Raw genomic sequence first — 15,662 nt, 5'->3', positions numbered from 1 at the left:
TACATTCTGCAACGCTTACGACATTGACCACAATACATTTCTGCAATGATTATTCTCCAGTCTCCATGGAAGGAGTTAAAAAAATACTCATGTTCTTTCTCTGCTTTTGTTTTTGCTCTGCAGATCCGTGTGGATGGCACCACCAAGAACACACTGGAGTATGAGATTGTGCAGGTGGTGGATACCGGCCCCATATTGCGGGATATGGTCTTTTCAGTGGATCATGAACACCTCTACATCATGTCTGAGAAGCAGGTAAGAAACACTGCCAGTTCATAGTGCTCTGAAAACCTTTACCTTATCATGCTATGGACCTCAGAATGGTACATTTTTAACTTGATCATGCTGTGGACCTCAGAATTGCTGATTTTTAACTCGATCGTGCTGTAGACCTCAGAATTGCCCATTTTTTTGACTTGGTCATGCTGTGGAACCTCAGAATTGCACATGTGAACAGAGTTCCAACAAAGATGTGCTCAGCTGCTGATCTTGTGATTTTTTTCGTGCTTAGAAACTGTTGCATTTATACACTGATGAAATACTTCAGGGGTTCGGGGGCAGAAAACCACTCGCAACGTGGCTTTATGCAGTGCACATCAGAGTGGCTACAAGTGAAGAAGGAGCTGCTACTGCATCTGCTGTGTACCATGTTGCTCTCCACCCCCATTCAAACTGTGGCTGCATCTGCCACAGATACATGTGATGCTGAAATCATTTGGCTCCAGCTAGAGAATTTGGAGAAGTTGGAGCCTCTTGGAGACACAGTGATCAAGAGTGTAGGATGCTGCCTGACAAGGTGCAGGCTGAGTTTGGTGTGACATTCCTGGTTTTATTACTGAAAATACCAGTAGTCAGATTCCAGGAAGGACCAATCTGGGTGTTCAGAGTGGAAGTCTGGCTGCTCTCAGCAGAGTGTTTGGTCTTAGGAAGTTTGCTGCTTGGGGTGGGAGGAGGAGGAACCATTTTTGCATGAAGAGCCCCACGGTATATAATAAGTCTTGTGCACTTGTGGGGTTACTTGAGTTATCCTAACTGGTTGATTCATGCGTGCCCATGAGGAGCTTTAGATGCACAGATCAAAGGGATTGCAGTAGGGTGGTGGCAGGTGGCCTACAGTGGGCACTAGTGGAGGCCACCAGTTCAAATGTGACATGTTCATCCATGCATTACTGTTCAATGATTCATTGAGTGCTACCCATCTGACCTTGGATCATGTAAATGGCATAAAACACTTACTAGACATACTTCTTGCTGCCTTCATGAATTGCCTGGAGGATGCCTACAAGAACTAGTATGTTCAGAGCAGTGTGGTTTCCTCCCAGTATGTTCCAGTTCCCTGAGAGGAAAGATGCCTCCTAGATGTCATGTGGTGTGCTCCTACCCTCTGGCACCACCGCACTGTGATGGTCATCAGTCATCAGCTGCAAGGATGGAGGTTGGCCACATTGTCCATTCATCTCATCTATGCTCTTGGCACTTTTACCAGCCACAAATTCCTGCCTTAAAAATGCAACAGTGAATAATCATTTCCACTTCACTTGCCATGACTTTATAGACCCTTCTTAAATCCTCTTCACTTGGCGGTTTTCCAGGCTGTGGTTAACACCAAGTTTATGAGCCTTTTCCTCAGCTAAGAAGAGATTTCTCCTGGCCCATAAAGCAGGGATGCATCTGAGTTTTGAAGAGAGGTGTCTGGCAGGGTTGCTGTGGTCCAGAAGTTCAGATGTGGCAGCTTGGCTGTCCTTCTCCTCATGCAAAACAGAGGGGATTATAGTTTCTACTATAATGGCTGCCATTTCTTCAGCTTGAACCATATCCTGTTAAATGTTTTGTACCTCTATGATGTCTACAACCCTCCCCCTAAGCTATTTATACCTAAAATGCAGGATGAGGAGGGGAGGAACGCTGTGTTAGTCTTTGCTGAGGAAGCTGATAGATTACAATAACTCAAGTGAAAGGATAGGATGACAGAGCTGGGACTTCTTTCTCATCTGCTCCATGATGGACAAGGATGGGATGATACTTCCCATGCTGAAGTGAAAACAGTCCCAGTCTGCTATGGTGGAGTGAGAAGCCGTAGGCAGGTGATGCTTGTGGGCTTCTGCAAGACTTTGGTCAAGACAGCACTACTTCTTCTCATCCTTCTACTCCATGGATCATTCATTTACCCCTTTGAGTAGCATGATGCTCCTTGCATGGCCAAAGCCCTTGAGAGCAACAGTATACCAATAATCAACCTACTGATTTCAGATCAGAGCATCCTTTTATGTTGGGATGTTAGGAGGAAGTTCTTCCCAAAAAGAGTGATTTGCATTGGAAGGGGCTGCCCATTCCAGCCCTTCCAGCAGCAGAACAGGGGACAGAGTCTCAAGTTGTGCCTGGGGAAGTATAGGCTGGATGTTAGGAGGAAGTTGTTGTCAGAGAGAGTGATTGGCATTGGAATGGGCTGCCCAGGGAGGTGGTGGAGTTGCCGTGCCTGGAGGTGTTGAAGCAAAGCCTGTCTGAGGCACTTAGTGCCATGGTCTGGTTGATTGTTTAGGGCTGGGTGCTAGGTTGGCCTGGATGATGTTGGAGGTCTCTTCCAACCTGATTGATTCTGTGATAGAGAATCAATTTCTCCAGCCTGTCCCCTTCCTGTCATGACTCTGGCAGTCCCAGCAAGTATTGCTTTTACCATGCCCCAGAGTATTCTGCAATGAGACATGTGGGCTCAGCTCAGCAGGGCACCCTTTGACTCAAAACACCTTCAAAGAGCTCTCCCTGTAAATCTGTCTACATGAAAAGGCTTTCTTGTTCTGTCAAAAAATATATATATCCCCCTACCTTTCTAGGGTTGTCACAGGAGCACTTTCCTCAGTGTACTGAAGGGTCCATGGGTTGCACATGGGGGTTTTCATCTGGAGTTGGAGCAGCTTCAAGGAGAGTGGGGAATTCAGCATAGTTCTGCATTCTATGACTGAAACAGGTCCTCCCTTGCAGCTCTTCGAATGCTGCAGAAGTGACAAACAACATTTATCGGTGCTATCAGACATGTGGTGCTTTTGGAAGCAGGATGCAACAGTTTTTCACCATCAGGGGGACTCCAGTATATATAAATACATATGACACTGATTGAAGAAGGAAGATGGGAAGATTTGTTACTGAAACCCAGAGACACAGAAGGACAATGGGCTGCCCAGGGAGGTGGTGTAGGCACCATCCCTGGAGGTGTTCAAAAAAAGCCTGGATGAGGCACTTAGTGCCATGGTCTAGTTGACTGGCTAGGGCTGGGGGATAGGTTGGACTGGATGATCTTGGAGGTCTCTTCCAACCTGGTTGGTTCTATGATTCTATGAAGCACATCCAGAGGAGAAAAGTAAAACTTAAGAGAGTGCTGGAACTCCTCTGCTGTGAGAACAGGCTGAGAGAGTTGGGATTGTTCAGCCTGGAGATGACAAGGCTACAGGGAGACCTTCTTGTGGCCTTTCAGTACTTAAAGGAGGCCTGCAGGGAAGACAGGGACAGTTATTTTGTGCAGGACATGTTGTAACAGGACGAGTTGTGTTGGTTTTAAACTAAAAGAGGAGAGGTTAAAGATTAGAGCTAAGGAAGAACTTTATATGCTGAAAGTGATGAAACATTGGTTTAGGTTATCTAGAGAAATGGCAGAAGCCCCATCCCTGGAGACAGTCAAGTTGAGGTTGGATGGGGCTCTGAGCAGTCTGATCTATTATCTAGAGAAATGGCAGAAGCCCCATCCCTGGGGACAGTCAAGTTGAGGTTGGATGGGGCTCTGAGCAGTCTGATCTGTTATCTAGAGAAATGGCAGAAGCCCCATCCCTGGAGACAGTCAAGTTGAGGTTGGATGGGGCTCTGAGCAGTCTGATCTATTATCTAGAGAAATGGCAGAAGCCCCATCCCTGGAGACAGTCAAGTTGAGGTTGGATGGGGCTCTGAGCAGTCTGATCTATTATCTGGAGAAATGGCAGAAGCCCCATCCCTGGAGACAGTCAAGTTGAGGTTGGATGGGGCTCTGAGCAGTCTGATCTAGCTACACGAGTCCCTGCTCACTGCAGGGTGGTTGGACTAGATGATTTTTAAACTTCCCTTCCAACCCAAACCCTTCTGTGATTGCAGAGTTGCAGGCACATGCCTGTTTCAAACATGAACATCAGTTTCAAGTCCCAGTTGACAGATCAGGAAATGGTTGGTGCATGCTTGAGATCTCTCATGATGTATCAGGAGGTCTACCATTTAGCCTGAACCTTCACAAAAGCTCTAGAGAGAAGTGCAAGCCACATAGTGTTTCTCACTGAACAGGGGGCTTGTGTGGTGAAGGCAGGGAAAGGAATACTCCAGGGTATCATTTCCTCACTCTTAGAATCATAGAATCAGTCAGGGTTGGAAGGGATCGCAAGGGTCATCTAGTTCCACCACCCCCCCTGCTGTAGACAGGGATACCCTACCCTAGATCAGGTTGAATGACACTTCTCTCTGTATTGAGATGTTGCAGGAGGTCACCAGAATATCAGGACATTGAAGGTTTGGACTGTTTCTTTTTCCCTCTTTGTTTCTGGAGTGCAGACACTGTGAAGCCCTCTGCCTCCCACACTGATCTAAGGGGATGAGAAGCAGGTGAGAAATACTGCTAGAGCAGCAGGGGAAGGAGGCCTGCAGTGTGTCTGCATCTCCTCTGCTCTCCATCACACAGGAACAAGCCTCCTTAGGTCTCTCTTCCTCCTCTGACTCTCTAAATCTCTTTCTTCTCTCAAATGAGAAGCCTGAACCTACAAGCTCTCTGAAGCTGTCTGCAAGGGTTAAGATGCTTGTTTCACCCTTTCATGGAATCATAGAATCAAGCAGGTTGGAAGAGACCTCCAACATCATCCAGCCCAACCTAGCACCCAGCCCCTGTCCAGTCAACTAGACCATGGCACTAAGTGCCTCAGCCAGGCTTTGCTTGAACACCCCCAGGGACAGCTTCCCCACCACCTCCCTGGGCAGCCCATTCCAATGCCAATCACTCTCTCTGCCAGCAACTTCCTCCTAACATCCAGCCTAGACCTCCCCTGGCACAACTTGAGACTGCATCCCCTTTCCTCACTATCCCTGCCTCTGTATCCTATTCCATCTCTTTTCTGGCCCTGTCCTTTCAGTTATGGACTTCTGCTTGCTTTTGTGTCACTTCCCTGCCCTGGCACCCCTGTTCTTTTCTTCCATCTGCCACCATGCTGCTTTCTGACCGTTCCTTCTTGGTGGTGGAATCGCTGTGCCTGGAGGTGTTGAAGCCAAGCCTGGATAAAGCACTTATTGCCATGGTCTGGTTGATTGGACAGGGCTCAGTGCTAGGTTGGACTGGATGATCTTGGAGGTCTCTTCCAACCTGGTTGATTCTATGATTCTATTCTATGGTTCTCAGTTGTTGACACGAATGTGCAGCCCAGCTCTGAATGACAGGAGGTGCAGGATACTAATTTTCCACTTGCATCTTTGGACTATAATTTGGAAGGTCACCTCCATCACCCCTTAAATATCTCCATTTCAGCATGTTGGGCTTCTGGGTCTCTCCCCGTGCTAGGTGTAGTTTGCAAAGCTGATGCAGCACCTGGAAGCAACCCCAGAACACAAGAATCTCAGATCTTCTCTTTGATATAGAGGGATCAAAGAGAAGAGCTAGCAGAAATGAACTTAAAAGCTCAGAAACTAGAAGGCAGGCAAACAGCAAGAGGCTCCCAAAGCTTTGAGCTGCCTCTTCTTTTTTGGCTTGCTAATGGCTAGGGAAGACTCTGTAAAGGAGTGACTGCATTTGACTCAAGGAAGGAAGGAGATGTGCTCTGCCTCTCTGTGCTGGCAGGTTTGTGCTCCAGCAGACAGCCATGCTTCTTCCCTGTGTACCAGCAGAAAGTCATCCACGGTCTGAGTATAAATCCCAGCTGTGCAGTGCTATCCTTTCCTCAAACCATTACAGTATGTCAACAGCAAGACTGGCAGGGTCAGGCATAGCAGAGGCAGAAAGGTATTTTGGGGGCTCTTTTATACTTTGCCAATGAAATATCAAGGAAATGTGTACTTCAACTAAAGCATGGCAGAAAACACATTTGGTAACAATTAAGCAGCAGCATTGCAAATCATATTGACAGGGGCTTTTTTTGGCCTTTCCCTGCCTGTTTCTCATTAAAATGGGGAAGGTTTATACCTATTTGTCTCCTGAGATTTATTCTCCTCCTCTTTGCTGCTCAGTCACTATCTGCAGCAGAATTATTGTGTGCAAATTAGCTGCAAGGGAAGAGGTGGTGAAGGACTGGTTTTACCCCTGATTTGATGGCCACCGATTAAAATCTCATCTGTTGCTTCTGTTATCATATCAATTAGTTAAAGCAATCATTAATAACTCTCCTTAATTACTGTTTAAGTTGTTAAAAATGTGGTCTTTGCACCAGATTTCAATTAGCATCAAATCCTAGGCTTAGAGTGGCTGTTTCCAGGGGATTGTCAGTGTGAGGCTGTCCCCAGAATCGCTGGCTCAAGATCACAAGCATTAAAAATAACATCAGGCTATTCTTTTTTATTCCATTTCATTTCCATTTGTTTGTTGGGGAGCCTGTCAGGTTGTGTGTGGACTGTGTTTTTCATCATGGGCCCATGAGCAGAAAAGGCAGAAATGGTCTTGTGTGAGGAATGGAAAGCTGAGATTGTCTAATAAGTGTGACTTTTTGACCTGGGGATTTAAAAGCAGCAGAAGCACCCATAAACCACCCAGGTTCCCAGGCAACCACCAGTAGAACAAGGGGACACAGTCTCAAGTTGTGCTGGAGGAGGTCTAGGCTGGATGTTAGGAGAAAGTTCTTCACAGAGAGAGTGATTGGCATTGGAATGGGCTGCCCAGGGAGATGCTGGAGTCACCATCTCTGGAGGTGTTCAGGAAAAGACTGGATGAGGCATTTAGTGCTATGGTCTGGTTGGTTGGCTGGGGCTGGGTGCTAGGTTGGACTGGATGATCTTGGAGGTCTCTTCCAACCTGACTGATTCTGTTCTATTCTGAAACTACAAATGTTGCCACTGCTGTTGCAGATTTCTATCATTCAGCTCTGCTGGCTTGTAGATTCTTGGAGTATTGACTGTTAAGAAGCCCTTACTACCAGGACATCCAGATCCTGCAGTGGGTCTGAAGAAGGGCAACACATCTAGAGAAGGGTCTGGAGAACAAGTCTTGTGAGGTGCAGCTGAGAGAGCTGGATTTGTTTAGGCTGGAGGAAAGGAGGCTGAGGAGAGACCTTTTGGCTTCTTGCAGTGGAGTTGGGCAAGTTGCAATGAAGTTGCATATAAAAGAGAAGGGGACAAGCAGTTTAACAGTGACAGGACAAGGGATGGTGCTTTTAAACTAAGAGGGGGGAGATTTAGATTAGACTTAAAGGAAGATTTGCTTTTATGGAGGCAGCATACACTGTTCCCCCTTTGTCCACAAATGTGGTAGATGCCTGAAAACATTCCAGGACAGATTGGACAGGGATCTGAGCAACCTGATGGAGTTACAGATTCACTCTGATATGGATCAAGAACTGGTTGGAGGGTTGAGCCCAGAGTGTGGAGGTGAATGGTGCCACATCCAGTTGGCAGCTGTCACCAGTGGTGTGCCCCAGGGATCAGTGCTGGGCACAGTCCTGTTTAATATCTTTATTGATGATCTGGACCAGGGGATTGAGCCCAGCAACAGTAAGTTTGCAGGTGACAGCAAGGTAGGAGCTGGTGTGGAGCTGTTTGTGGGTAGGAGAGCCTTGCAGAGAGGCCTTGCCAGGCTGGATGGGTGGGCAGAGACCAATGGGATGAAATTGAACAAGGCCGAGTGCAGGATTCTACACTTTGGCCACAACAACCCCAAGCAGCACTACAGGCTGGGGACTGAGTGGCTGGAGAGCAGCCAGGCAGAGAGGGCCCTGGGGGTGCTGGTAGAGAGTAGCTGAACATGAACCAGCAGTGTGCCCAGGTGGCCAAGAGAGCCAATGGCATCCTGGCCTAGATGAGGAACAGTGTGGCCAGTAGGACAAGGGAGGTTCTTCTGCCTCTGTACTCAGCACTGCTCAGGTCACACCTTGAGTGCTGTGTCCAGTTCTGCGCTCCACAATTCAAGAGAGATGTTGAGGTGCTGGAAGGTGCCCAGAGAAGAGTGACAAAGCTGGTGAGGGGCCTGGAACACAGCCCTGTGAGGAGAGGCTGAGGGAGCTGGGGGTGTGCAGCCTGCAGAAGAGGAGGCTCAGGGCTGACCTCACTGCTGTCTACAACTCCCTGAAGGGAGGCTGTAGCCAGGTGGGATTGGTCTCTTCTGCCAGGCACCCAGCAACAGAATAAGGGGACACAGTCTCAAGTTGTGCCAGGGAAAGTCTAGGCTGGATGTCAGGAGGAAGTTGTTGTCCGAGAGAGTGATTGGCATTGGAATGGGCTGCCCAGGGAGGTGGTGGAGTCACCATCCCTGCAGGTCTTCAAGCCAAGCCTGGCTGAGGCACTTAGTGCCATGGTCTAGTAGACTGGACAGGGTTGGGTGCTAGGTTGGACTGGATAATGTTGGAGGTCTCTTCCAACCTGCCTGATTCTATGATTCTAAGGGGATGAAGTCAAAAGGTGAAATGCAGATTCTCTTTGCAAAGAAGCCTTGTGTTATGCACATCCTAAATCCTCCAAAACAAAGAGTAAACACCAAGCAGCCTATTTCACTGCCCAGATGCCTTTCACTTGGACAGTCATTCATGAAACAGATAGAGAAGAACAGTTCCTAGAGTTCAGTCAACCTCTGTCAAGCACTGAGTGTAATCCCAGTTGGCAGCAGAGACAAGTTTTGTTCTCTTCAACTGTTCTATCCTGCCCCGAAAATACCACTCATTACCCTCAGCAATATCTGAGGCTGAACTCTGCTCTCCCTTGCATTTGCTTTCACCTAATTAAGGGCCTGTTAAATAAGGTCAGATGCCCTCTGAGAAATGACTTGCATAGATGGGAAAATCCTGCATGGATGCTCTGCTGAGGATGGAAGAGACAGTGCAAGTGGCTGTGTTTCTCAGCCAACGATGGCAAAAGTGATTTGGCCCACTGGCAAAACTGCAGCACGTTGTGCTGCTGCCTCTTTGGAAAGAATTCTGTGTCAGCAAAAGGCAGATTATCCCAGAAAGTCACCATTCCACTTGATTTTAACTCAAGCTAAAGTGCTGCTGGCACATGGAGGCCCTAGGAGTAAGCAGCTGTGGGATAATTAAGGGAGAAGGGAGACCCTGAACCTCCTGCTGGGTTGGTTGTGTGTTCCGGTGGGGATGTAAATACCTCTGAAAGCAGAGGTGAGCAGGTGAGGAATCAATTCAGGATCTTGGAGGTGTCCCAGATGAGCTATTTATGGCAAGAGGAGAAACTCTGCCAGGGGCTGTCTCCATCCCGTGAGATGCATGGGCATCTGGAACTTCATCTCCCACTGTCCTGCAGCCCTGGGCTTTTCACACTTCAATTAAGCTCTTTTTATGCGTTGGAAAGACTTTTAGAAGCCAGTTTGATGTTAGATTCCTGCTTTATCATGAAACAAATGTGTCCAGAGAAGGGTGACAAGGCTGGTGAGAGGCCTGGAACACAAACTCTATGAGGAGAGGCTGAGGGAGCTGGGGGTGTGCAGCCTGCAGAAGAGGAGGCTCAGGGCAGAGCTCATTGCTGTCTGCAACTCCCTGAAGGGAGGCTGTAGCCAGGTGGGGTTGGGCTCTTCTGCCAGGCACCCAGCAAGAGAAGAAGGGGACACAGTCTCAAGCTGTGGCAGGGGAGGTCTTGGCTGGATGTTAGGAGGAAGTTGTTGGCAGAGTGATTGGCATTGGAATGGGCTGCCCAGGGAGGTGGTGGAGTCACCATCCCTGGAGGTGTTGAAGCAAAGCCTGGGTGAGGAACTTAGTGCCATGGTCTGGTTGACTGGCTAGGGCTGGGTGCTAGGTTGGCCTGGATGTTCTTGGATGTCACTCAGCCTCTCCTCACAGGGCTGTGCTCCAGGCCCCTCACCAGCTTTGTTGCCCTTCTCTGGGCACCTTCCAGTATCCCAACATCTCTCTTGAATTGAGGAGCCCAGAAGTGGTCACAGCACTCAAGGTGGGCCTGATTAGTGCTGAGTACAGGGGAAGAATTGTATCAGTCACTGAGATCCAGCTGGGGAGGAGTATCAGCACCACTGTGTCAGCACTTTGAGTCCATGAATCTTGCCATAGAGTCATACAATCAGAAAATCATGGAATGTCTTGGGTTAGAAGGGCCCCTTAATGGTCATCTAGTCCCAAGTCCCTGCAGTGAGCAGGGACATCTTCATCTAAATCAGGTTGATCAGAGCCCCACACAACCTGACCTTGAATGCTTCTAGACATGGAGCCTGGCAGAAGAGCCCAACCCCACCTGGCTACAACCTCCCTTCAGGTAGTTGTAGACAGCAATGAGGTCATCCCTGAGCCTCCTCTCCTCAGCCTTCTCAGAGGGGGAACATCTTCTCTGAGATGGCTCATTCAGTCTAACCAGATCACCTTCCTCCCACCCCACAGTCTTTCTGAGTGGGAGCATTGGCCCTTGTAATTCATGGCACTGCTTTCACAAAGCAGTAGCTATTCCCTGCCTCATACAGAGGACAAAAACCCCAAGCAGGACAGGAGGAAAGCGCAAGCAACCTCCATGAATGCGAAGAGCAGTTGTAGAGTCATTTCCTGGGTGAGCAGCAGCAAGGACTATTGATCCCCAGGAGCGGGTGACGGGTGGAAAGCCATGGAGACATGTCCCCTGGGGCCCAGTGCTGCCTGGCACACGGCGTGCAGGTCATCTGGCGCTATCGATCGATCGCGGCAATGTTCCTCTGTGGCGCTGCCTCTCTGAGTCAAACGCAGACTGCTCAGTAGAGCTTGCCCTGTTGTTTGGACAAAGGAAAAGATGTCGAATCCATGGAGTTAAATGCAGCATTCCTCTTGTTTTAAACAAAAAAACCAAATCCACTCTGGTGTTTCTCTCGAGTCCTGCCAGGCTGGCAGGTTGTGGGTTTAAGATGGGAACAGGTCAGAGTATTAAGGGCAGCTCAAGGAATTTAGCTGGAAATCTGAAAATCTCCATCCTCCCCTCCCCCCCCCCCCCCCAGCCCTTGACCCTGTAATAGACCCAGAAGAAGGGGAGAAGAAAGAGGAAACCTAAGAAGCTGGTGATTACATGTGAAGCCTGGCAGAGCTGTAATCCTGGACTCCATTAAACATCTGTCTCCTCCAATCTCACTGACAGCCAGGTCTCCTCCTCTCTGCTGCCTCGCACACATCTCACATCCACAGCTCACTTCAAAGCACCAGCTGTTAATCATCCCCTTGCTTTGGTATTCCACTCTAGCCCAGCCTGGGTACCAGTGCTCCCAGGAAGGGAGAATTTGGGCTAGACAGAGGCCCTAGTTCAGAGATAGAGGCACTTCCAGACCTCTTGAGCTGAAGCTTTTATATCTAACACATATTTGAGCTCTTTCCAGGATCGGTGCCCGGTGGCTGTCAGAGAACTTTCTCTTAATTATTGCATTTTAAATATGCTTCAAAAGTTGTTTTCTTTGCAGGCTCATATATCTTATTACTTTCTTTGAAGCAAATATTTGCCCTTTTGGGGCTTTTCCTTACACCATCAGTGCAGAGAGTTATCGTTTTCTAACGTCTTTTCCCTTTTTCATGTGATACCTCTGAACTCTTAAGCAGGCTCCTTGTTAGTGGGGATTAAAAAGCATTTCCTTGTCAGATTTGGGAGAGATCTTTTTAAAGTGATCCAGATTTTCCTGTGTCTTCTACACTCATGGCTTTAATTCTTTCCTGTTTTAGGTCCCTGCTAAATATCTTTCATCGCTTTATATTACTTGATAGAGTCATTACCCTCATAGATGTAATGCACAGGAAAATGCAATCCATTCCAGAACCTGCCCTTGAAAGGCAAAGTGGCTTTTATGTTTTGGAGGTTTTTTTTGTTTCTATTAAAAAAAAAAAAGGAACTTTAAAGTCATACTGTGAAGTTAAGGTTTCTTTCATTTTTTTCCCCAGGGTCTGTTTGTTGTTGTGGTTTTTTTTTCTCCCCCAGTTTTGTGAATATCCAGTATGTGATTGGACAAGGACACTCAATCTGAAAATGATTTTCTTGTTCTATTTCCTGACTGGAATGAGGAAGAAATGGGAATCCTCGAATCTTAGTTAGAATTCCAACATGATAGGAATGGTAGTTAGAAGGCAGGGTCATCTGAGGGTCATCTAGTCCAACACCCCCTGTTAAAGCAGGGTCACCAACATCAGGTTGCACTGTATTATGCAATCATAGAATCAGTCAGGGTTGGAAGGGACCACAAGGATCATCTAGTTCCAACCCCCATGCCATGGGCAGGGGCACCCTAGCCTAGATCACTGCCCAGCCTGGATTTGTGCTTGGCATTGCCTCGACCCAGATGCAGGACTTTGCACTTGGTCTTGTTGAACCTCCTGAGCTTGGCTTGTGCTCACCTCTGCAGCCTGTCCAGGTCTCTCTGGATGGCATCCCTGCCTTCCAGCATGTCTGCTGCACCACACAGCTTGGTGTGGGCAGCAAACTTGCTGAGGCTGCCCTCAATCCTTCTGTCTATGGCACTCACAAAGATGTTGAACAAGTCTGATCCCTGGGCTGATCCCTGAGGGACTCTGCTTGTCACTGGCCTCCACTTGGCCATGGATCCATTGACAGCCACTTTTTGGGTGCAAACATCAAGCCAGTTCTTTATCCATCTTGTGCTCCACCCATCAAACCCATGTGCCACCAGCTTGAAGAGCAGGATGTGGTGCAGGACAGTGTCAGAGGCCTTGCTCAGGTCCAGGTAAATGCCATCAGTTGCTCACGCCTCATCTATCAATATTGTGACCTGTTCATAGGAGGCCAGCAGGTTTGTCAGGCAGGATTTGCCCTTGGTGAAGCCATGCTGATTGTAGCCAGTCAGAATCACATGCAAAGTGCTCTCTTGAACTGGTGAACTGATTCATGGAATCATAGAATCAGCCAGGTTGGAAGAGACCTCCAAGATCATCCAGTCCAACCTAGCACCCAGCCCTAGGCAGTCAACTAGACCATGGCACTAAGTGCCTCATGCAGGCTTTGCTTGAACACTTCCAGGGATGACAACTCCACCACCTCCCTGGGCAGCCCATTCCAATGCCAATCACTCTCTCTGACAACAACTTCCTCCTCACATCCAGCCTAGACCTTCCCCAGCACAACTTGAGACTGTGTCCCCTTGTTTTGTTGCTGGTTGCCTGGCAGAAGAGACCAACTCTACCTGGCTACAGCCTCCCTTCAGGTAGTTGTAGACTGCAATGAGGTCTCCCTTGAGCCTCTTCTTCTCCAGACTAAACACCCCCAGTTCCTTCAGCCTCTCCTCACAGGGCTGTGTTCCAGGCCCCTCACCAGCTTTGTCACCCTTCTCTGAACATGTTCCAGTACCTCAACATCTCTCTTGAATTTAGTTTATCTTGCCTTATTTTTTTTGCCTTTAGAAAGATATTTTGAAACAGCAAACTGAGCACTTACTCTCTACTTTGTTGCCTGCTTTTTTGTCTGGCTTGACCTGCATGGCCACTTGTACAGGTAGGCAAGACAATCCAGGAGGACACCTAGAGCTGTGGTGACATTCTCTAGAGTCCAAGCACAACGCTTGTGGTTGTGTCTGTATGAAAAATGTGTCAAGATCAAGGATTTTGGGTGCTTGGGAAGATTTTAGGGGACAGAAAAATCAATGCAGAGCATTGTGTGGATAGATCAGTGAGTGTTTGCCTGCCCAGTCAGTGGATGCTGCACATGGCCAGGACAAGTCCTCTGCCAAGTGTCCCATGTGTCATTGCCTGAATAAGAGTCACAGTATCACCAAGGTTGGAAGAGACCTCAGAGATCATCAAGTCCAACCCTTTACCACAGAGCTCAAGTCAGGTTAAGGTTTGAAGTGAGTGTTTGCCTGTCTAGTCAGTGGATGCTGCACATGGCCAGGACAAGTCCTCTGCCAAATGTCCCCTGTGTCATTGCCTGAATAAGAGTCAGGTTAAGGTTTGAACCTTTTAAAATAATGGTCCTTAAATCCTGCCTCATCACAATCCTGACACATTTCACATCCCTAGAAATCCTTCTCTTTAATTTGCCTTATAAATTCTTTTCTTTTCATCCCATCCTGAATTCCTGCAAAAAATACCTGCTCTTGTGTCCCTCCTCTGAGAGTTTACACCCATGGATGCTTTTGTGATGTATTTATGAACTTGTAAGGCCCTTAAGATTTCTTAAGGATGAAAGGCAGTGTTTGTACAAGATCCCTGCTCTCATGACATCATTAGGGAAGCTTTCCTGGAAGGAACCTTCCAAGCACTTTTGAAGTTCATGTGTCACTAGTTTCTGCCCTGAAGAGCAAAGGTAAGCCATGTGTTTCCTCCAAGCATTGCAACAGGAATGTATTTTGATGGAATATTAACTCCAGGATGATTAATTCATGTTGGAGTCACAAAGGAGACAGGTAGACCTTTGCACTGACCTAGCCTCCATCAGGAAAAAAAGTACCCTTTAGTTTTCCTCAGTAGCTATGTGAATAAATGTAATAAACCAGGTTGCAGCCTCTGGCACTCAGACCAAATGCTGCAATGTGGCATGTGCCTGTACACCTCAGCAATTTTACTCTTCCCAAGGCAGTGTAGCTCCATCCAGACTGTGTAGGGAATAAACCCAAACCATTCCTGGACATTGATTGAGAGACTGCAATTTCAACAACCAAACCTATGCAAGAGGCCATGAAGGATTTGACAGGGTGAGTTGCCAGGGCTCTGCATCATCATTCCAGCTGTAGGAGGATTCTTTTTCCTCCATACCACTGGTCATCCTGAAGCCTTTAACCTTGGGGAGGGAAATCTGTTTAGTATTATCTTTTATAGAGAGCTTACAGGGCCACTTGTAAGAGGAATCCTCTTTGGCTTCCTCATGATATAAACTCATCTGCCAGCCATTGGATAGAGAAGACATTCATGACTCTCTGATTACTATTTCTACATCCCCCAGAATTGTTTCTGGAATCAGTATTGCCATTTAGGAGACACTCTTCAGACAGCTGCTACTGCAAGCACTAAGCACTTTGAGCCTCTCTGTGGTTGAAGTTCTTCATGCTCTGCTACAGCCATCTCTGAGTGAAATGCTGGTAAGGCACAGGACATTTTTCACCCACAGGATGTCGTGCTGAAATGATTCAAGAGAGATCTGAAACCCCTTTTGCCTGCAAAAAAGATGGGAAGATGTTTTTCTTTCCCTTCTGTGTGCTCTGTTTTTCCAGAACTGCTCTCTCAAGCTCTTCTTGGCTTCCAACACTCTTACAGCCACCACATCTAGTGCTAGACTAGGAGGGGTGAAGAAGAGGGTAAAATCATAGAACCATGGAATCATAGAGTGGTTTGGATTGGAAGGGGCTTTTAAATGTCAGAATCAGAGTTGCCAGGGTTGGAAGGGACCTCAAGGATAATCTAATTCCACCTCCCCTGCCATGGACAGGGACACTTTCCTCTAAATCAGGATGTCCAGAGCCACATTCAGCCTGACCTTAAAATCATCCATGGATGGGGCTTCCACCACCTCCCTGGGCAACCTGTTCCACTGTCTCACCACCTTCATGGTGAAGAGCTTCTTCCTAA

General features: G+C 47.7%; 1 protein-coding gene across 4 annotated transcripts in view; it reads left to right on the top strand.

Annotated features, from left to right (window-relative positions):
- PLXNA4 (plexin A4) overlaps positions 1–15,662 on the top strand; it is a 611,173-nt gene that overhangs the window by 295,927 nt on the left and 299,584 nt on the right. For all 4 annotated transcript variants that reach the window (XM_064142725.1, XM_064142727.1, XM_064142726.1 and 1 more), the window contains one exon: positions 124–255. In XM_064142725.1, coding sequence (XP_063998795.1) covers positions 124–255 — 132 coding nt within the window. The remainder of the gene's footprint in view (positions 1–123; positions 256–15,662) is intronic.

The sequence above is a fragment of the Pogoniulus pusillus genome, chromosome 4, assembly GCF_015220805.1.
Source record: "Pogoniulus pusillus isolate bPogPus1 chromosome 4, bPogPus1.pri, whole genome shotgun sequence".
NCBI classification, from domain to species: Eukaryota; Metazoa; Chordata; class Aves; order Piciformes; family Lybiidae; genus Pogoniulus; species Pogoniulus pusillus.
Note: the sequence above shows the minus strand (reverse complement) of the source record. Positions and strands in the feature narration are given on the sequence as shown.